The sequence below is a fragment of the Coregonus clupeaformis genome, chromosome 40 (genome assembly GCF_020615455.1).
Source record: "Coregonus clupeaformis isolate EN_2021a chromosome 40, ASM2061545v1, whole genome shotgun sequence".
In the NCBI taxonomy this organism is placed as follows: domain Eukaryota; kingdom Metazoa; phylum Chordata; class Actinopteri; order Salmoniformes; family Salmonidae; genus Coregonus; species Coregonus clupeaformis.
Window position 1 is genome coordinate 6,247,437 of NC_059231.1, and position 23,504 is coordinate 6,270,940.

General features: G+C 47.9%; 1 protein-coding gene across 3 annotated transcripts in view; it reads left to right on the forward strand.

Annotated features, from left to right (window-relative positions):
• LOC121555173 (tyrosine-protein phosphatase non-receptor type 4) overlaps nt 1-23,504 on the forward strand; it is a 107,674-nt gene that overhangs the window by 74,093 nt on the left and 10,077 nt on the right. For all 3 annotated transcript variants that reach the window (XM_041868999.2, XM_041869000.2, XM_041869001.2), the window contains 13 exons: nt 613-733; nt 979-1,066; nt 2,612-2,700; nt 3,875-3,938; nt 8,700-8,872; nt 9,444-9,512; nt 9,829-9,963; nt 10,269-10,430; nt 17,473-17,629; nt 17,847-17,930; nt 18,217-18,273; nt 21,868-22,024; nt 22,518-22,684. In XM_041868999.2, coding sequence (XP_041724933.1) covers nt 613-733; nt 979-1,066; nt 2,612-2,700; nt 3,875-3,938; nt 8,700-8,872; nt 9,444-9,512; nt 9,829-9,963; nt 10,269-10,430; nt 17,473-17,629; nt 17,847-17,930; nt 18,217-18,273; nt 21,868-22,024; nt 22,518-22,684 — 1,523 coding nt within the window. The remainder of the gene's footprint in view (nt 1-612; nt 734-978; nt 1,067-2,611; nt 2,701-3,874; nt 3,939-8,699; nt 8,873-9,443; nt 9,513-9,828; nt 9,964-10,268; nt 10,431-17,472; nt 17,630-17,846; nt 17,931-18,216; nt 18,274-21,867; nt 22,025-22,517; nt 22,685-23,504) is intronic.

Genomic DNA, 23,504 nt, shown 5'->3' on the forward strand with positions numbered 1-23,504 from the left:
CAGTTTCTACATACATTTGTGGACTTATAAATTAATGATATATACCCATTGATTATTGAAGAATATAACTGATATAAGCTTGTTTTACTCCAATGTTTGTAAACAAACACTGGATAGCCTCAAAACATGCTTAAAACTATACATGTTATATATTGGATGGTCAGTCCTTGCATCCATAGATCTGTCTATGAATTTGAAAGCGGCTACATTTCTCCAGCCCCATCCCTCAGCTTTTTACCTAAACAGAGGCAAGGAGACTGCTTTGTTATTGTTTCAATGAAGGATTGGCCCTTTAAGATGTCCACTCGTATGAATTGGGGTCTGTTTCACACACGACCACAAGCCAGTGGATCTGAGGTACTGAGCTACTGTAGTGGTGGTTGGAGCGCCAAGGCTTCTCAACCACTTGTCTCTTTCATTAATAGACCTTATAACCAGGCTTTTGATTGAGGTTCTTGTATTCTATTCATTACTACATTGCTAGGCAATGGTTTGTCTGTCCTGTACAATATAGGCCTACTGTTTTCTGTGTATGATATCGGCTATGTGTGTCGACTTAACTGTCTGTGTACTATTGAATATATTTTCTCTCTGTCTCTGTGTGTTGTGTAGCTGAGTTGGGAGACTACAGTGACTCAGAGCATGCTCCTGGCTACCTCTCAGAGTTCTGCTTCATCCCCAACCCACCACATGGGTTCGACAAGGAGGTCACCAAACACCACCAACAGCACAGGTAGAGAGGCCCATCTTCATAACACATGCACACTCTCTTTAGTGTCCCAGGTGCACATGTTCATACACAGCTGTATACTTGTCTGCACCAGCTCTCATAGCAGAGTAGGTTTTATTGAGTGCATTTCCAAGGATAAGCGTGGTCTCACTGTACTGCTCTATTTTCTGTGAATGGGTTACGTGCGGTTGACTTTGAGGAACCTTATCCCTCAATTATCTCTCTCTCACTCTCCTCCTCCTCCTCAGTGGTCTGTCTTCTGCCCAGTCAGAGTTTAATTACCTGAACACAGCAAGGACTCTGGAGCTGTACGGAGTGGAATTGCACTATGCAAGGGTAAGGCTGTTCCCCTGTAAGGCTGTTCCCCTGTGAGGCTGTTCCCCTGTAAGGCTGTTCCCCTGTAAGGCTGTTCCCCTGTAAGGCTGTTCCCCTGTAAGGCTGCTCCCCTGTAAGGCTGCTCCCCTGTAAGGCTGCTCCCCTGTAAGGCTGTTCCCCTGTAAGGCTGTTCCCCTGTAAGGCTGTTCCCCTGTAAGGCTGTTCCCCTGTAAGGCTGTTCCCCTGTAAGGCTGTTCCCCTGTAAGGCTGTTCCCCTGTAAGGCTGTTCCCCTGTGTTTGTCACTGCTACAGTAGAAAGAGCACTTGTCATAGCAGCACTGATACCAATGTTCCATACAGCTGTGCCATAGCTCTAGAAAAGCCTGCGCTTTCTTACCCATTAGGTAGAAGTAGGTTGAGGCAGAATGAAGGTTGAAACATGCGCTTACAGTACATTTACATCATTTAGCAGACGCTCTTATCCAGAGCGACAAACAGTAGTATGTAATTCTACTGTACAGTCTGCATGTTCCTCTGGCCCCAGCCGCCAGGGCCTCATGAAGCTTTTAAAGGGAAGGAAGTTAGAGGTAGTTTCGCAAGCCAATGCTAACTAGCATTAGCGCAATGACTGGAAGTCTATGGGTATCTACTACCTAGAACTTTCTTCATACTGGACACAGAGACATAAAAAATGGTGTCCGAGTTCATCTGACTCTGGGTAAGTAGATAAAGGGCCTCATTGCCAAAATCCCAAAGTATCCCTTTAAGGCTGTGGATTCCTTTACAGCTGAGGAACAGCAGAACCAATGAGCCTTGACAAGCTGTGTCTGTGGACTGGGGAGTCCACTAATCCAGCGATTGTCTGGAGTACAGAGATTTCCCTCATTGTCCGATTAGACAGACTTCTCTTTTTGTCCCAGATAATGTGTCTTTGTCTGTCTCTGTCTGTCTGGGTGCTTTTATGTGCATGTTTGGGTGTCTTGGTCTGTCTGTCTGTCTAGGTTTGGTTCATAAGACAAAGCAGGTCACAAAATTCTTGGTACTATGAGTGAATGGCAGATCTCAACTGAGGCCCCAGCCACCATTGTCCATCCAGCCATTTTTGCTCTAGAATGATCATCACACTGACTATTACAGTGAAGAGGTGGAGTGGTTGTGCCCCATTTTAAACTGGGGACTATATTGCCCCCTTTCTGTTGTCATACCCTTACCCCCACCCTGCCATAGAGAGATGGGGGGAGGGGAATTAGAGAGATAAGAGGAGTGAGTCTGTGTCTGTACCCACACCCCTGCCATAGGGGGAGAGGGTCTGTGTCTATACCCCCTCCAAAGCTTCCACCAGGCTTGCCCACTGTCAGGGTGTTTAGACACTTAATCCACCGAAATGTTCCTCATCTCTCTCTCTCTCTCTCTCTCTCTCTCTCTCTCTCTCTCTCTCTCTCTCTCTCTCTGTCTCTCTGTCTCTCTGTCTGTCTGTCTGTCTCTCTCTCTCTCTCTCTGTCTGTCTGTCTCTCTGTCTCTCTCTGTCTGTCTGTCTGTCTCTCTGTCTCTGTCTGTGTGTTCCAGGATCAACGCAACACTGAGATTTTAATTGGGGTGATGTCAGCAGGGATTGTGGTTTACAAGAACAGGGTGCGAATCAACTGCTTTCCCTGGTGAGTGACAAACTGGAGGCTTTGATTCTGATACAACATGAGGCGATTAGTAAATCAGATAATTAATTTGATCGCTGATACAAGGGGTTTGTTTGTGATCACGCAGAGCGTCTACTTCGGTACTATTAGTTAGAAATGCAAACACTTACTGTGTGTGTGAGTAGGAAGAGGAAATATGAGGATATGTATTTTATTTATTTACTTTTTTTTAGTTCTATATCATTGACATATTTTCCGTCTTCCAGGTTGCAGAAGCATTCCGAGAAGTGTTAAATATGATTATTCTAAGCACATCACATAACTGTTTTACATATTCATCTGTGAACTGCAGATCATCTCCTCTCAGAGTGGACTCAGAGCGGTTTAGGCTTTCATGTGGATTGTCTTTGAGGCCCAAAGCTTTAATTCTTAGAAATCTCTAATATTCAGCTGAGTTGGAGGGGCTACTGGAAGTGTGTGGGATAGCACAGCCCAAATCCCCACCAGACGAGTAATAATCCAACACACAGAGACACACACACACTGACACACTGACACACACACGTCCCCACCCCCCACCAGCACCTCACAGCACACACCCCCGTTCTTAAAAGCCAGCTGCTTGCTGTAGCACAGGCAGCTCATTTGAAAATATATGGGCTCCTATGCTTTCCAGTCAGGCTAAAATTAGGGCTGCTAACAGTGGCGCGTTTCGCAACAGCTGTCCTCCACCGTGACGCGAGAAGGCTCGCTCCTATCGACCACTCTCTCTGTTTGGCTTGGCTGCCACTACTATTAAAAGGCGATACACAATGTTACTCCTCTGAGAGAGCAGAAAGCAGAGTGGTCCGGTATCTAAGAGAGATGTGTGAATTCTAGCCTCACTCCTATTGATGTCCACAACGGGCTGACAAATTAGCTATCTTAGATGACGCTGTTTTAGAGAGAGAGTGTGAATGTAAAATATATTTATCTGAGTTGTGAGTCATGTAGAAGAGAGGAGGGGGGGAAGAGAGGAGGAGGCAGAGGAGAGGGGGATGGGAGGGAGGAGGGAAGAGAGGGGGGATTAGTCTTGATGGGGAGACAGCTGCTCTCTGCAGCGGAGGCTCTGATTTGAGCCGTGAAGGAAGGAGACCCTCTGCAGTGACACACATTGTGACGTAATTTCTGTGTGTTTCTCGCTCACCCCTTTCAGGTTGAAGATTGTGAAAATATCGTTCAAGTGCAAACAGTTCTTCGTTCAGCTCAGGAGAGAAGTGGTAGGTATTCAAGCCGTCGTTTTCACTGTCCTTATTTTGATAATAAAATGTGAGGTGGGGTCTACTAATCTAGCAGCAATGTGTTTCATACAGTAGGAATGAAGACTTACCTAGCAGAAAACACAGCAGTGAACACAGCCACAGGTTCTGCCTCAGCTTGTGTAACGGTGCTTCCCTGTCATAAGTGTCCCCAAACCAGACCCAGTTCGCTGGCTCTTCCTCAGGGAGGAAACTAGCTAGTACTGCTAATGGACTAACTGACCACCTACCATTGGTCCCTCATCACACCACAGGCACCATATCAATCTGAAACAACCTAGCTTAGACATTAACAACATTAACTGCCCCCTCACCCAGACCCAGCGTCCATATTTGTTTATTTGATTAACTGGTTTGCTGGCATAATCACCGGCCTGCTCCGCCGCTGACTGTCACTGAAATCTGGAAGAGCGAAGGAGGGAGAGCCTGTTAAATGCTTATTAATTATGAAGAATAGATAATGCATTTTGGGTGTGGAGGTGGGGAGCGTGATCTGAAACAGAATCAAAAGTGCTGCAGGCTCCTTCTCCTACTCCCTCCTATCCTCTGTTCAACCCCACAATAGAACCATGGAATCCCAGGAAAAGATCCCCAAAACACCCCCATCCCATCCAATCCCCCTCCCCCCTTTCCTGGTTTCATAATGGAGGAGGTGTTTTTCCAGAGCAGTTGTACTAAAAGCACTGCGACCGTCAGCCAGCCTCCATGGTGTCACTCAGACTGAATTATTCATGGGGCTGCGTCCCAAATGGAACCCTATTCCCTATTTAGTGCACTACTTTCAACCAAGGCTCTGATCAAAAGTAGAGGCGTATATAGTGAATATGGTTCCATTTGGGACGCACCCATGGACATATGGGTCATGTGAGCGCAGGTCACTGCACACGCTTTAAAAAAGCAACAACAAACCAGGAAATTAATTTCCCCCCTTTAAAATGTTTCTCCTGGAGTAGTAAGTTGTTTCCTGCGAGCTATATATATATATATATATACACACATACACTATACATCTACTGTTCTTCAGATATACTACATATTCATCCATATGCTGTCCATATTGTCTATATATCCCATCACATATATACAGTGCATTCGGAAAGTATTCAGACCCCTTGACTTTTTTACAGCCTTATTCTAAAATTGATTAAATTAAACATGTTACTCATAAATCTACACACAATACCCCATAATGACTAAGTGAAAACAGGTTTTTCAAAATTTTTGCAAATGTATTAAAAATAAAAAAACTGAAATACCTTATTTACGTAAGTATTCAGACCCTTTGCTATGAGACTCGAAATTGAGCTCAGGTGTATCCTGTTTCCATTGATCATCCTTGAGATGTTTCTATAACTTGATTGGAGTCAACCTGTGGTAAATTCAATTGATTGGACATTATTTGGAAAGGCACACACCTGTCTATATAAGGTCCCACAGTTGACAATGCATATCAGAGCAAAAACCAAGCCATGAGGTTGAAGGAATTGTCTGTAGAGTTTCGATCTGGGGAAAGGTACCAAAACATTTCTGCAGCATTGAAGGTCCCCAAGAACACAGTGGACTCCATCATTCTTAAATGGAAGAAGTTTGGAATCACCAAGACTCTTCCTAGAGCTGGCCGCCTGGCCAAACTGAGCAATCGGGGGAGAAGGGCCTTGGTCAGGAAGGTGACCAAGAACACAATGGTCACTCTGACAGATCTCCAGAGTTCCTCTGTGGAGATGGGAGAACCTTCCAGAAGGACAACCATCTCTGCAGCACTCCACCAATCAGACCGTTATGGTAGAGTGGCCAGACGGAAGCCACTCCTCAGTGAAAGGCACATGACAGCCCGCTAGGAGTTTGCCAAAAGGCACTAAAGGACTAAAGGTCTCTGGTCTGATGAAACCAATATTGAACTCTTTGACCTGAATGCCAAGCGTCACGTCTGGAGGAAACCTGGCACCATCCCTATGGTGAAGCATGGTGGTGGCAGCCTCATGCTGCAGGGATGTTTTTCAGCAGCAGGGACTGGGAGACTTGTCAGGATCGAGGGAAAGATGAACGGAGCAAAGTACAGAGAGATCGTTGATGAAAACCTGCTCAGGACCTCCGACTGAGACTAAGGTTCACCTTCCAACAGGACAATGACCCTAGCACACAGCCAAGACAATGCAGGAGTGGCTTCGGGACAAGTCTCTGAATGTCCTTGAGTGGCCCAGCCAGAGCCCAGACTTGAACCCGATCGAACATCTCTGGAGAGACCTGAAGATAGCTGTGCAGCGACGCTCCCCTTCCAACCTGACAGAGCTTGAGAGGATCTGCAGAGAAGAATGGGAGAAACTCCCCAAATACAGGTGTGCTAAGATTGTAGGGTCATACCTAAGAAGACTCAAGGCTGTAATCGCTGCCAAAGGTTCTTCAACAAAGTACTGAGTAAAGGGTCTGATTACTTATGTAAATGTGATATTTCAGTTTTTTTTATTTTTTTATATCGATTTGCTAAAATGTCTACAAACCTGTTTCTGCTTTGTCATTATGGGCTATCGTGTGTAGATTGATGAGGGGAAAAAGCAATTAAATCCATTTTTAGAATAAGGCTGTAACGTATCGAAATGTGGAAAAAGTCGAGGAGTCTGAATACTTTCCGAATGCACTGTATATACACTATATATACAAAAGTATGTGGATACCCCTTCAAATTTGTGGATTCGGCTATTTCAGCCACATCCGTTGCTGACAGGTGTATAGAATCGAGCACACAGCCATGCAATCTCCATAGACAAACATTGGCCGTAGAATGGCCTTATTGACGAGCTCAGTGACTTTCAACGTGGCACCATTGTAGGATGCCACCTTTCCAACAAGTCAAATGTCTGCCCTGCTGGAGCTTCCCAGGTCAACTGTAAGTGCTGTTATTGTGAAGTGGAAACGTCTAGGAGCAACAACGGCTCAGCCGCGAAGTGAACGGGACCGCTGAAGCTCGTAACGCGTAAAAATAGTCTGTCCTCGGTTGCAACACTCACTACCGAGTTCCAAACTGCCTCTGGAAGCAGCGCCAGCACAAGATGTGTTCGTCGGGAGCTTCATGGCCAAGCAGCCGCACACAAGCCTAAGATCAACATGCACAATGCCAAGCGTCGGCTGGAGTGGTGTAAAGCTCGCTACCATTGGACTCTGGAGTGATGAATCACGTTTCACCATCTGGCAGTCCGATGGATGAATCTGTGTTTGGCGGATGCCAGGAGAACGCTACCTGCCCGAATGCATAGTGCCAACTGTAAAGTTTGGTGGAGGAGGAATAATGGTCTGGGGTTGTTTTTCATGGCTAGGCCCCTTAGTTCCAGTGAAGGGAAATCTTAACGCTACAGCATACAATGACATTCTAGACGATTCTGTGTTTCCAACTTTGTGGCAACAGTTTGGGGAGGCCCTTTCCTGTTTCAGCATGAAAATGCCCCTGGGCAACAGGGCGAGGTCCATACAGAAATGGTTTGGGATTAATTGGAACGCCGACTGCGAGCCAGGCATAATCGCCCAACATTATCTGACCTCATGGTGAGGCGAGGGGAGCTCCAGTCTACTTTACATGATGATGGGGTTGTTCAGAGAACCTGCTCTTCCTTGACGTTGTTTCAAGATGCTGGTGTGGACAGTCACAGCAAAGTCGCAATGTAAAAAAAAAAAAAAAAAAAAAACCCTGACCCTAAACTTCTAGGTAGTGGTCTGTTTCTGAACAGTAGGCTCACATGCTATATGAGCAGACATCTTACTAGAACATTATGCTATGGCTGTCTCTGTGAACATTATGACCCAAGTGGGAATGGGGAATACCATGTCTTCATGACAAGTGGCATGTGCCCTCAGGAGAAACCCTGGAGGCTGAGGGATGGGTATGGGGATGTTGGGGCTACAGATGGGGATTAACTGCCTGTCTCCTCGCCTCGTGCCACAAACCTACCGGATCATGATGGCTAGTCCAACACATTCTATTTCCCCATCTATTCCCCCCCCCCCCACGTCTGTGACCATAGGACCAAGATTTTAACTCAACACCTCACTACTGCTGACTCAGGCATGCTGAACACACACCTTGAATGATGTGTTCTCATTGTTGTTGTCACTCACTCTGTCTTTCTCTCTCCCTCCCTCCTTCTCGCTCTCCCTCCCTCCTTCACTCTTTCCCTCCCTCCTTCACTCTTTCTCTCCCTCCCTCCCTCCTTCACTCTCTCTCTCCCTCCCTCCCTCCTTCACTCCCTCCCTTTCTCTCTCCCTCTCTCCCTCCTTCACTCTCTCTCCCTCCCTCCCTCTCTCCCTCCCTCCCTCCCTCCCTCCCTCCCTCCCTCCCTCCCTCCCTCCCTCCCTCCTCTCTCGCCCTCCTTCACTCTCTCGCCCTCCTTCACTCTCTCGCCCTCCTTCACTCTCTCTCTCGCCCTCCTTCACTCTCTCTCTCTCGCCCTCCTTCACTCTTTCTCTCCCTCCCTCCTTCACTCTCCTACTCCACTCTCTCTCCCTCTTTCTCTCTCCCTCCTTCACTCTCTCCCTTTCTCTCTCCCTCCCTTTCTCTCTCCCTCCTTCACTCTCTCCCTCTCCCTCCTTCACTCTCTCCCTCCCTTTCTCTCTCCCTCCTTCACTCTCTCCCTCTCCCTCCTTCACTCTCTCCCTCCCTTTCTCTCTCCCTCCTTCACTCTCTCCCTCTCCCTCCTTCACTCTCTCTCTCCCTCCCTTTCCCTCCCTCTGCAGAATGAGACAAGGGAGTCCTTGCTGGGTTTTAACATGGTAAACTACAGAGCCTGTAAGAACCTATGGAAGACCTGTGTAGAACACCACACCTTCTTCCGTCTGGACCGGCCCGTTCCCCATCAGAAGAACTTCTTTGCCCACTATTTTACCCTAGGCTCCAAGTTCCGTTACTGGTAAGAGAAAATCCCCATTGCCACATGTGCATGCACCAACGCGCGTGCACTATACCTACAAAGCACTGAAATGTCGACAGAGGTCAAATGTTTGCTAGGTCACGATGAGTGGCATCTATAGTCAGTGTTTGGGGAGTTCCGTTAGCGGTTGCCTGTCGTGCTCTCATCTTTGGAAAGGTAGATTAATTATTAACGATGCCCCAAAACTGATCTTGTTTTTCTTCAGTCCTTTCAAAACGCTTTTGGGGGAAAATGAGTTATTCTATTATTCATATGGATTCACTTCTCAGATTAGAAATAGTACAAACAAACATAAACTGTTCATTGTTGAAGTACTTGAGCATTTGCTTTGAGCTGTGCAGGGGATGGGGGTGGTAAGGGGGCCAAGAGTTTCGTCCTTCTAGATTGTGCTGTGAGATATTGGTGAAACAGAAACAGAGTGGTGAGGTTTTTTATGCATTTTTTAAGCTCCAGTTGGGATGTGAGGTGCAGCACAGCACAGCAGTTTGGAAGATGTGGCTGAATGTTACTAAAATGATGGTTGGATGTTGTTTGAACGTGTTCTCTGCAGCGGGAGGACAGAGGTGCAGTCGGTGCAGTATGGCAAAGAGAAGGGAATCAAGAACAGGGTGTTTGCCAGGTAATGCAACTCAACACTATACTGTATATGTCCAGTGCCTGTAGAAAGTCTACACCTACCCTTGGATTTCTGTACATTTTATTGTGTTACGAAGTGGGATTAAAATAGATTAATTGTTATGTTTTGTCAACGATCTATACCAAATACTCTGTCAAATAAGAAAAATACTAATCTTTTTTAAAGATTAATGAAAAATAAAGCACTAATATACCTTGATTAGATAAAAGTATTCACGCCCCTGAGTAAATAAATGTTAGAAATCCCCTGTGAGTCTACTTGGATAAGTCTCTAAGAGATGTGTTTCCTGTCTGAGTAGGTCTCCCAGTAAGCCCATGGCCAGGAAGTTGATGGGCGGGACAGACTGGGAGGCGCTGAGCAGGAACAGCCTATCAGACGAGAGGCTGGAGACCCAGAGCCTGCCCACACGCTCCCCACCCGGTACCCCTAACCAGTGAGTACCTGGCTGTCACTCCTCCTTATATACCCTGTCCTAATATAATGCCCACACCTCCGAGAGGGAGAGACACACTGTGAGGGAGTCCCAGTTCCAATACCGTCAGTAATGGAAGTCACACTTTTCATAGCATGGGCAAAGGAAAAGGAATTCTACACATTCAAATGTTTCACAGAAGCTGGACAAAACATAATTGAATCAAAAGAAAATGGAAGTCTTCAAACAGTGTGGATACCGTACATTCATTTGCTTTGATTCCACACACAATCCAACTAACCACCATTTTGTGTGTTTGCCTGCAGCCGGAACTCGTTGTTCGTACAGGAGGGGACGCGGATGCGGCCGTTGTCGGTGGGGCACCTGGTGGACCACGTGATCCACGCCTCGCCCAGTCTCCTCGTCTTCTCCAATCACAAATCGGCGTCCTCCACCCAGGCCAACTCCATCAGCCTTGACTCCAGCCCGTAAGTCTGCTGCCGCACGCACACACATGCCAAGCACAAGTCAGCCTCATCCACTCACGCCAACTCCATCAGTCTGGACTCCACCTGTCATTCTGACCTCTAGTGGACACTGGACACACTGCAGTAGTCAGGAAGATGAGAAGGGTGGTGGTTATCAGTGGCCCTGTTGACATGACTGTATGATCTGACCAGGAACAACTCGGGCCCCTAGTTCTATCCCAGTACGAGAGACTAGGCCTACATTAAAGCAATATACAGCAAACGAGTGCTCTAAGCAAGACTGACAAACAATCTAATGGAAGTTGTCTCTGACCAGCGTTTCCCTCCCTACAAAACACCACCATAGCTGTTAATGTGGGTGAAAGTTGGTGACTGTGCCTATATTCCACTGTTAAAGTCCCCACTAAAGCCGCTGTCTAAAAATCTATGGAAGCCACATTTAATTGGACTTGACAGTACCAGTGCCATGGTGTCTGCTCAGACTTCTGAAACTGCTGCTTTTTAACAGTTTAATGAGCTTAAATGGAAACAGAGCCTTTGAACTCGGGCTATTAAAAGTGTTTACAGCTCTGGGGGCATGGAGGGGGTTCGGCAGGGTGTGGGATGGTAGACCCATAAAAAGAAGGCCTTTGGCCTGTCTCTGACTGGGAGCCGTATACCCCTCTTAGGTCAAAATGCCCCAGGCCCGTGGCTGTAGTCTACTGCAGTAGTGGTCCACTGATATCTGAGAGTAGCTTAACCCCTAGTGTCTCTTAGGGCAGAATCCCCTGCTGGCTGTACTGCAGAGTGGCATAACCCCTGGGCTACTAGTGTTGGGTTGCCCCAGGCCTGGCCTCACCCCGTCCTTGTCCCACCCCCTGGCCTCCTTCTGCTCTAAACCCTAACCTCAACCTCCAGACAACCCTGTACTCCAGTTATTTTGTCTGTTATGTTCGTTGAGATGCCTTTCAAAGCTCCGGTAACTGTTTATTATTAGGCTAGATTGGATAAGCAGGAAGGGTATTTATATGTTCTGCAGAAGGGTTATCTTACCAAGAACTGTGTCGCAAGCACTAATACAAATACCACACCTCTAATGCGAATGGAGGGAGTAGTTCAGAGTTCCCTCACTTAGACTCCCAATTTAACGTTGAACATTTTAGTCATTTAGCAGACGCTCTTATCCAGAGCGACTTTTTCATACATTTTCTTACTTAACCTATGCATATACACAGAGGCACACCCACACTCAGCCTATATACTCTCCCTCCCTCTTTCACTCCTGCATGCACACACACAAACGCATACACAGGCTTGCACGCACCCACATTCTGTGCCAAGCCATTTGCTCGTCACGTCACTGATCCAGAAGATGACATAACCACCTGCTCAGGCATCTCGCTCTCTCTCTCTCTCTCTCTCTCTCTCTCTCTCTCTCTCTCTCTCTCTCTCTCTCTCTCTCTCTCTCTCTCTCTCTCTCTCTCTCTCTCTCTCTCTCTCTCTCTGTCTCTCTGTCTCTGTCTCTGTCTCTGTCTCTGTCTCTCTGTCTCTCTCTCTCTCTCTCTCAAATAAACATCAAAACAACTATATTCCCCATCACAGCATTAGCTCAGTAAGATGAGGTTTCAGATGGTGGAAACCAATGCAACCAGGTCATGTGATACCTCCCTTCTGCAACCTGATCTGTGAACCAGGAAAAACACCCCACCACACTATCACGTGACAGGCTGCTGACCCCAGCCTGACCTTTAAAAAAAACTAAGAGAAGGTTGACCGTTCCCTGACTTCAGTCATGGGGGGGGGGGGCTTTAGGCCTTTATATCTTACTGTCTTGATGTAATTAGCTAAATAAAGCCCTGTCTGTTGTTGTACAGCTAATTATTTCAGCTGATTATCCAGCATTTCAGACAAAAACTCTAGCTCGAGCTAGTATTTGAAGAAGTTTGTTACTGTGTATGTTCCTGGGGTCAGTCTTAGTGAGCAGTAGTCCCTCCCTCTCCCTTCCCTCCCCCCTCCCCTCTCCCCCTTCTCTCCCCCTTCTCTCCCTCCTCCCCTTCCCTCTCCCTCCCCCTTTTCTCCCCCTTCCCTTCCCTCCCTCTCCCTCCCTCCCCTCCCTCTCCCTCCCTCCTCCCCTTCCCCTTCCCTATCCCTCCCCCTTCCCTCTCCCTTTTCTCCCCCCCCCCCCCCTTTTTCTCCCCCTCCCCCCTTTTTTCTCCCCCCTCCCCCCTTTTTCTCCCCCCTCCCCCCTTTTTTCTCCCCCTCCCCCCTTTTCTCCCCCCTTCCCTTCCTCTCCTTCCCTCCTCCCCTTCCCTTCCCTCTCCCTCCCCCCCTTCCCTCTCCCTCCCCCTTCCCCCCTCTCCCTCCCCCCTCTCCCTCCCCCCTTCCCTCTCCCTCCCCCCTTTTCTCCCCCTTCCCTCTCCCTCCCCACCAGTGTCTCCTGTGTTGTGACACCAGCCTGGCATACAGGACGCCAAACAAAGACAATGTGCTGTGACTGTTCCTGACTGGCCTCTAGTCCCCCTGGGATTTCTGTGGTTGAGTGACTGGGATGGTTAGGTACACTGTACACAACACACACCCACTGTGACTGGGATGGTTAGGTACACTGTACACAACACACACCCACTGTGACTGGGATGGTTAGGTACACTGTACACAACACACACCCACTGTGACTGGGATGGTTAGGTACACTGTACACAACACACACCCACTGTGACTGGGATGGTTAGGTACACTGTACACAACACACACCCACTGTGACTGGGATGGTTAGGTACACTGTACACAACACACACCCACTGTGACTGGGATGGTTAGGTACACTGTACACAACACACACCCACTGTGACTGGGATGGTTAGGTACACTGTACACAACACACACCCACTGTGACTGGGATGGTTAGGTACACTGTACACAACACACACCCACTGTGACTGGGATGGTTAGGTACACTGTACACAACACACACCCACTGTGACTGGGATGGTTAGGTACACTGTACACAACACACACCCACTGTGACTGGGATGGTTAGGTACACTGTACACAACACACACCCACTGTGACTGGGATGGTTAGGTACACTGTACACAACACACACCCACTGTGACTGGGATGGTTAGGTACACTGTACACAACACACACCCACTGTGACTGGGATGGTTAGGTAGTTACACAGTACAACACACACCCACTGTGACTGGGATGGTTAGGTACACTGTACACAACACACACCCACTGTGACTGGGATGGTTAGGTACACTGTACACAACACACACCCACTGTGACTGGGATGGTTAGGTACACTGTACACAACACACACCCACTGTGACTGGGATGGTTAGGTACACTGTACACAACACACACCCACTGTGACTGGGATGGTTAGGTACACTGTACACAACACACACCCACTGTGACTGGGATGGTTAGGTACACTGTACACAACACACACCCACTGTGACTGGGATGGTTAGGGTACACTGTACACAACACACACCCACTGTGACTGGGATGGTTAGGTACACTGTACACAACACACACCCACTGTGACTGGGATGGTTAGGTACACTGTACACAACACACACCCACTGTGACTGGGATGGTTAGGTACACTGTACACAACACACACCCACTGTGACTGGGATGGTTAGGTACACTGTACACAACACACACCCACTGTGACTGGGATGGTTAGGTACACTGTACACAACACACACCCACTGTGACTGGGATGGTTAGGTACACTGTACACAACACACACCCACTGTGACTGGGATGGTTAGGTACACTGTACACAACACACACCCACTGTGACTGGGATGGTTAGGTACACTGTACACAACACACACCCACTGTGACTGGGATGGTTAGGTACACTGTACACAACACACACCCACTGTGACTGGGATGGTTAGGTACACTGTACACAACACACACCCACTGTGACTGGGATGGTTAGGTACACTGTACACAACACACACCCACTGTGACTGGGATGGTTAGGTACACTGTACACAACACACACCCACTGTGACTGGGATGGTTAGGTACACTGTACACAACACACACCCACTGTGACTGGGATGGTTAGGTACACTGTACACAACACACACCCACTGTGACTGAGATGGTTAGGTACACTGTACACAACACACACCCACTGTGACTGGGATGGTTAGGTACACTGTACACAACACACACCCACTGTGACTGAGATGGTTAGGTACACTGTACACAACACACACCCACTGTGACTGGGATGGTTAGGTACACTGTACACAACACACACCCACTGTGACTGGGATGGTTAGGTAGTTACACAGTACAACACACACCCACTGTGACTGGGATGGTTAGGTACACTGTACACAACACACACCCACTGTGACTGGGATGGTTAGGTAGTTACACAGTACAACACACACCCACTGTGACTGGGATGGTTAGGTACACTGTACACAACACACACCCACTGTGACTGGGATGGTTAGGTAGTTACACAGTACAACACACACCCACTGTGACTGGGATGGTTAGGTACACTGTACACAACACACACCCACTGTGACTGGGATGGTTAGGTACACTGTACACAACACACACCCACTGTGACTGGGATGGTTAGGTACACTGTACACAACACACACCCACTGTGACTGGGATGGTTAGGTACACTGTACACAACACACACCCACTGTGACTGGGATGGTTAGGTACACTGTACACAACACACACCCACTGTGACTGGGATGGTTAGGTACACTGTACACAACACACACCCACTGTGACTGGGATGGTTAGGTACACTGTACACAACACACACCCACTGTGACTGGGATGGTTAGGTACACTGTACACAACACACACCCACTGTGACTGGGATGGTTAGGTACACTGTACACAACACACACCCACTGTGACTGGGATGGTTAGGTAGTTACACAGTACAACACACACCCACTGTGACTGGGATGGTTAGGTACACTGTACACAACACACACCCACTGTGACTGGGATGGTTAGGTACACTGTACACAACACACACCCACTGTGACTGGGATGGTTAGGTACACTGTACACAACACACACCCACTGTGACTGGGATGGTTAGGTACACTGTACACAACACACACCCACTGTGACTGGGATGGTTAGGTACACTGTACACAACACACACCCACTGTGACTGGGATGGTTAGGTACACTGTACACAACACACACCCACTGTGACTGGGATGGTTAGGTACACTGTACACAACACACACCCACTGTGACTGGGATGGTTAGGTACACTGTACACAACACACACCCACTGTGACTGGGATGGTTAGGTACACTGTACACAACACACACCCACTGTGACTGGGATGGTTAGGTACACTGTACACAACACACACCCACTGTGACTGGGATGGTTAGGTACACTGTACACAACACACACCCACTGTGACTGGGATGGTTAGGTACACTGTACACAACACACACCCACTGTGACTGGGATGGTTAGGTACACTGTACACAACACACACCCACTGTGACTGGGATGGTTAGGTACACTGTACACAACACACACCCACTGTGACTGGGATGGTTAGGTACACTGTACACAACACACACCCACTGTGACTGGGATGGTTAGGTACACTGTACACAACACACACCCACTGTGACTGGGATGGTTAGGTACACTGTACACAACACACACCCACTGTGACTGAGATGGTTAGGTACACTGTACACAACACACACCCACTGTGACTGGGATGGTTAGGTACACTGTACACAACACACACCCACTGTGACTGAGATGGTTAGGTACACTGTACACAACACACACCCACTGTGACTGGGATGGTTAGGTACACTGTACACAACACACACCCACTGTGACTGGGATGGTTAGGTAGTTACACAGTACAACACACACCCACTGTGACTGGGATGGTTAGGTACACTGTACACAACACACACCCACTGTGACTGGGATGGTTAGGTAGTTACACAGTACAACACACACCCACTGTGACTGGGATGGTTAGGTACACTGTACACAACACACACCCACTGTGACTGGGATGGTTAGGTAGTTACACAGTACAACACACACCCACTGTGACTGGGATGGTTAGGTACACTGTACACAACACACACCCACTGTGACTGGGATGGTTAGGTACACTGTACACAACACACACCCACTGTGACTGGGATGGTTAGGTACACTGTACACAACACACACCCACTGTGACTGGGATGGTTAGGTACACTGTACACAACACACACCCACTGTGACTGGGATGGTTAGGTACACTGTACACAACACACACCCACTGTGACTGGGATGGTTAGGTACACTGTACACAACACACACCCACTGTGACTGGGATGGTTAGGTACACTGTACACAACACACACCCACTGTGACTGAGATGGTTAGGTACACTGTACACAACACACACCCACTGTGACTGGGATGGTTAGGTACACTGTACACAACACACACCCACTGTGACTGAGATGGTTAGGTACACTGTACACAACACACACCCACTGTGACTGGGATGGTTAGGTACACTGTACACAACACACACCCACTGTGACTGAGATGGTTAGGTACACTGTACACAACACACACCCACTGTGACTGGGATGGTTAGGTACACTGTACACAACACACACCCACTGTGACTGGGATGGTTAGGTAGTTACACAGTACAACACACACCCACTGTGACTGGGATGGTTAGGTAGTTACACAGTACAACACACACACACACACACACACACACACTGTCTCTCTCTGTTGGAGGATGTGCTCTAGGAGCTCTGCTCTGCTATTAGCCAATGGCCACGGGCAACTGGAGTTTCTGCTTATCCAAGAGCTCTGATTGGCTGAATGGCTTACTGAGCTCTGTTGTTAGCTCTGTTGTATTTTAGGAAATGGAACGTGCCTTATCTTGAAAAAAGATCAAGGACTGAAAAGGGACTGACTGGCTGACAGATAGACTGAACGTACTGTACCATTCGCTAACACTGTCTGTGTATCTCTCGCCAGCTCCCCAGAGACAGTAGATGGTCGGCCCCCGGCCCTGCCTCCCAAACAGTCCAGGAAGAACCTGAGCCAGATCATCCTGGCCCACTCCCAGCAGAGTCTCCTAGACAACCACATCAACGAGATGTACGACATCCCCATGGCAACCGACAAGACCATGGTAAGTCCACCCTGACTCAATCTACCACTGTTTTCATTTTGTTTCATTATTTATTTATTCAGCTGGACCCAAATGACTTAGAACTAGGGCCAGGGTTTTTCTGACCTTTTGACCTGTGAAGCACTCTGGGTCCTTCAGAGGCTCTTTAGGCTGTCAGGAGCTTACGTCCTTTCCAATGTAGACATGTTTTAACACATCCCTATGTCTTTCTCTACAGTTGAACGGTGTTGTCCCTCACGACAATCTGGTGCTGGTCAAGATGAGGCCGGATGACAACAGACGATTTGGCTTCAACGTCAAGGTGAGCCGACAAGGTGAAAAATCTATCGATGTGCCCTTGAGCAAGGCACTTAAACCTAATTTGCTCCAGGGGTGCTGTACTACACATTTCACTGCACCTATCCGGTGTATGTGGCAATGAAACATCTTTATTATAATATATTTTTAAATATATAATACTATGCCATGGCAATGCCCTGAGGGTAATCGCCTAATCCTACTGCTCCTAATCCTGACCATTTGACTTGACCAAGAAAAGCTGGTGATATGGTCAGATTGTTTAGCCCTCTCCATTGCCTTGGTTTTAGGGTGGAGCTGATCAGAAGGTGCCGGTCATCGTGTCTCGTGTGGCCCCTGGGACATCGGTATGTTGTAACACTATCACCAACACCCCATACATTTACAGTACACATACTCATGTTCTTTCTCTCTCAGATACTCAGAAACACGCTCTCACTTTCCCTATCACTTCTGCCCTCACACTCACATTCTTTCTACCCGTCATCTCTCTCGCTATTTCTCTCTCCATCTTTCCCTTCTATCTGTCTCTCTTTCCCTCCCTCTGTCTTGTTCCCTCTCACGCTCTCTCATTCCAACACACACATATTCACACGCTGTATGAAACGTTCCATTGTTTGGAGCGAGAAGTAAGATGAGCCAGTCATACGGTAGACTCACACTTGTCTGTCAATGTAAAGTACATTGAACTGGTCTGATTTGACATCACTCAGAAATCAAATCAAATGTGATTGATCACATACACATATTTAGCAGATGTTAATTGTGGGTTAGAGAAATTATTGTGTTCCTAGCTCCAACAGTGCAGTAATATCTAACAATACACAAATCTAAAAAAGTAAAATAATGTAATTAAGAAATATATAAATATTACAACGAGCAATGTCGGAGTCCGGAGTATAAATGTGTATATATATATATATATATGTATGTAATGGGATGTATAGACACCATTGACAGTATGTGGATAGAATATGTAGTATGTCTGAAGAATACGTAGGCTAGAATAGTATATGTACAGCAGTAGTTAAATACGATAGGCCTTGACTAGAATACAATATATACTGTACATATGAAATGGGTAAAACATTATGTAAACATTATTAAAGTGACCAGTGTTCCATTATTAAAATGACCAGTGTTCCATGTCTATGTACATAGGCAGCAGCCTCTAAGGTGCAGAGTTGAGTAACCGGGTGGTAGCCGGCTAGTGACAGTGACTAAGTTCAGGGCAGGGTACTGGGCGGGGCCGGCTAGTGGTGACTATTTAACAGTATGATGGCCTTGAGATAGAAGCTGTTTTTCAGTCTCTCGGTCCCAGCTTTGATGCACCTGTACTGACCTCGCCTTCTGGATGGTAGCGGGGTGAACAGGCTGTGGCTCGAGTGGCTGAGTTCCTTGATTATCTTTTTGGCCTTCCTATGAGACCGGGTGCTGTAGATGTCCTGGAGGGCAGGCATTGGGCCCCTGGTGATGTGTTGGGCAGACCGCACCACCCTCTGGAGAGCCCTGCGGTTGCGGACGGTGCAGTTGCCGTACCAGGCAGTGATACAGCCCGATAGGATGCACTCAGTGGTGCATCTGTAAAAGTGTGTGAGGGTCTTAGGGGCCAAACCAAATTTCTTCAGCCTCCTGATGTTGAAGAGGCGCTGTTGCACCTTCTTCACCACACAGTCTGTGTGGGTGGACCATTTCAGTTTGTCAGTGATGTGTACGCCGAGGAATTTGAAGCTTTTTACCTTCTCCACTGTGGCCCTGTCGATGTGGATGGGGGAGTGCTCCCACTGCTGTCTCCTGAATTCCACAATCAGCTCCTTCGTTTTGTTGACGTTGAGGGAGAGGTTATCTTCCTGGCACCACTCCGCCAGGGCCCTCACCTCCTCCCTGTAGGCTGTCTCGTCGTTGTTGGTAATCAGGCCTAGGACTGTTGTCGTCTGCAAACTTGATGATTGAGTTGGAGACGTGCGTGCCCACGCAGTCATGGGTGAACAGGGAGTACAGGAGGGGGCTGAGCACGCACCCTTGTAAGGCCCCTGTGTTGAGGATCAGCGTAGTGGTGTTGCCTACCTTCACCACCTGGGGGCGGCCCATAAGGAAGTCCAGGACTTAGTTGCACAGGGCGGGGTTCAGACCCAGGGCCTCAAGCTTAATGATGAGCTTGGAGGGTACTATGGTGTTGAAGACTGAGCTGTAGTCTATGAACAGCATTCTTGCGTAGGTATTCCTCTTGTCCAGATTGGATAGGGCAGTGTGCAGTGCGATGGCGATTGCGTCATCCGTGGATCTATTGGGGCAGTATGAAAATTGCAGTGGGTCTAGGGTGTCGGGTAAGGTAGAGGTGATATGATCCTTAACTAGCCTCTCAAAGCAGTGAGTGCTACAGGGCGATAGTCATTTAGTTCAGTTACCTTCACTTTCTTGGATACAGGAACAATGGTGGACATCTTGAAGGAAATGGGGACAGCAGACTGGGATAGGGAGAGGTTGAATATGTCCGTAACACTCCAGCCAGCTGGTCTGCACATGCTCTGAGGACGCGGCTAGGGATGCCGTCTGGGTCGGTAGCCTTGCAAGGGTTAATACGCTTAAATGTCTTACTCACGTCGGCCACGGAGAACAAGAGCTCACATTCCTCTGAAGCGGCTGTGGCCTGCGTCGGCGCCCGTGTGAGTTTTCCTTGAAGGGGGCGAAGAAGGTGTTTAGCTTGTCCGGTAGCAAGGTGTCGTTGTTCGCAACGTGGCTGGTTTTCCCTTTATAATTGTGATTGTCTGGAGTCCCTGCCACATACGCCTTGTGTCTGAGCTGTTGAATTGCGACTCCACTTTGTCTCTGTACTGACGATTTGCCTATTTGATTGCCTTACGGAGGGCATAACTGGACTCTTTGTACTCTACCATATTCCCAGTCACATTGCCGTAGTTAAATGCGGTGGTTCACGCTTTCAGTGTTGAGTGAATGTTGCCATCTATCCAAATTTGTTGGTTTGGATAGGTTTTAATCGTCACGGTGGGAACAACATCCCCTATACACTTCCTGATTAACTTAGTCACCGTGTCGGTGTATACGTCAAGGTTATTCTCAGAGGCAACCCGGAACATATCCCAGCCCGCGTGATCAAAACAATCTTGAAGCATGGATTCCGATTGGTCAGACCAGCGTTGAACAGACCTTACCATGGGTACTTCCTGTTTGAGTTTCTGCCTATAGGAAGGGAGGAGCAGAATGGAGGCGTGATCTGATTTGCTGAAGGGAGAGCGGGGGAGGGCCCTGTAGCCGTCCCGGAAGGGAGAGTAACAATGGTCAAGTTTTTGATGCGCGAGTAGTGCAGGCAATGTTTTGGTAAAACCTTGGTAGCGTATTCCTCAGATTTGCTTTATTAAAGTCCCCAGCTACAATAAATGTGGCCTCAGGATATGCGGTTTCCAGTTTGCACAAAGTCTAGTGTAGTTCCTTGAGAGCTGTCGTGGTATCGGCTTAAGGGGGAATATACATGGCTGTGACGATGGCCGAAGAGAATTCTCTTGGGAGATAATGCGGTCGGTATTTGATTGTGAGGTATTCTAGATCGAGTGAACAAAAGTAGCAGTCCCGTCACGGCTCAACTTAAAAGGCTTCAGGATGTTACTCTGATGTTGATCTTTGAAGTCAAAGAGAATGAACAGCACTTAGTTCTCTTTGTTGTAATTTACCACAAGCTATTGCTACAGGGCCCATATTCACAAAGAGTCACAGAGTTGGAGCGCTGATATAGGATCAGTTTAGCCTTTGGATCATAATAAATAAGATTATATGGACGGGGATAACCTGATCGCAGATCAGCACTCCTACTCTGAGATGCTTTATGAATTAGAGGCCCAGTGTTCTAGTCTGTTCTTCCCAGTACCACTCTAACCACTTGACCCAACCGTGTTCTGATCACGTTCTCCTCCAACCCTCTACAGGCTGATCTGTGTGTCCCTCGTCTGAACGAAGGTGACCAGGTGGTTCTGATCAACGGTCGAGACATTTCAGAGCACACTCACGACCAGGTGGTCATGTTCATCAAGGCCAGCTGTGAGAGCCACTCAGGAGAGCTCATCCTATTGGTCAGGCCCAATGGTGAGGAGAGGGTTCCGATTGGTGACTAAGTAATCTCCTTGGGTTTACTACATTTTACATTTACATCATTTAGCAGACTCTCTTATCCAGAGCGACTTACGGTAGTGAGTGCATACATTTTCATACTGTTTTCGTACTGGTCCCCCGTGGGAAGTGAACCCACAACCCTGGCGTTGGAAGCACTATGCTCTACCAACTGAGCTACACGGGACCACTATTAAAATGTACAGTTAAAACAGGCCAAATCATTACAATATAGGTAGAAGAGCAAGTGACATCAAACAAAAGATAGGCTACCTTCAAACATCCACACTAGCGTATAGCATTCCAGTTAGAATGCATACCTAATACATTGCTTCTTCTTAAGTGGTATGCTGGTGTGAATATTGAAACTGAGCAGAGCCTAAGACTTATTACAGTAATAATAAGAGATGCAATTCTTCTCATGACACTGTTCTAACTAACCATGTTGCTTCCTTCCATGTGTCTCCAGCCATCTATGACATGGTGGATGAGAAGCAGGAGACTGAGCCAGACTTCCAGTACATCCCAGAGAAGTGTCCCCAGGACCCCAGTCAGCTGGACCAGGACGCCTGGAAGGACTCCATGAACACCCTAAAGGAGGGTCTGGTCAGCGGGGAAGTACTAGCCCAGTTTGACGTGAGTCAGTCCTCCCCTCACCTCATCTACAAATTAAAAGCTTTCGTGAGCAAGACTTCTTCCCAATGTTCTTGTGATTTTTGGTTGTACCTCGAGTCATGTTGGTCTTGTTCAGTTTATTATTTTTTGTATTTTCTGAGGTGACTGGAAATGTGGTGAGCGCAATAGCTCCCCCTAGTTTCTGCACTATTGGTTTCACCTCATTGAGTGCACAAAGGAGGTTACCACTTTCTGGAGGGAAATGTTGCTTAGGACTAGTGTTACACAAGTTCTACAGTATCAGCTTTATTGCTGTTATTTACTGTGCCCTCCAAGTGCAGGGTGATGCCCCTCACTTCTAGGTTATGGCACATAAGACAACTACTGTAATACCTGTTACTGTGTGAGGAATAATCACCAAGTCAAGTAGTTTACTTTATTTATTTATTGTATTTTTACCCCCTTTTTCTCCCCAATTTCGATCTTGTCTCATCGCTGCAACTCCCCAACGGGCTCGGGAGGCGAAGGTCGAGTCATACGTCCTCCGAAACATGACCTGCCAAACCATGCTTCTTAACACCCGCCCGCTTAACCCGGAAGCCAGCTGCCCCAATGTGTCGGAGGAAACACTGTTCAACTGATGACCGAGGTCAGCCTGTAGGCACCCGGCCCACCACAAGGAGTCGCTAGAGCGCGATGAGCCAAGTAAAAAAAGACCCCCCCCCCGGCCAAACCCTCCCCTAACCCGGACGACGCTGGGCCAATTGTGCGCCGCCCTATGGGACTACCGATCACGGCCGGTTGTGACACAGCCTGGGATCGAACCCGGGTCTGTAGTGAC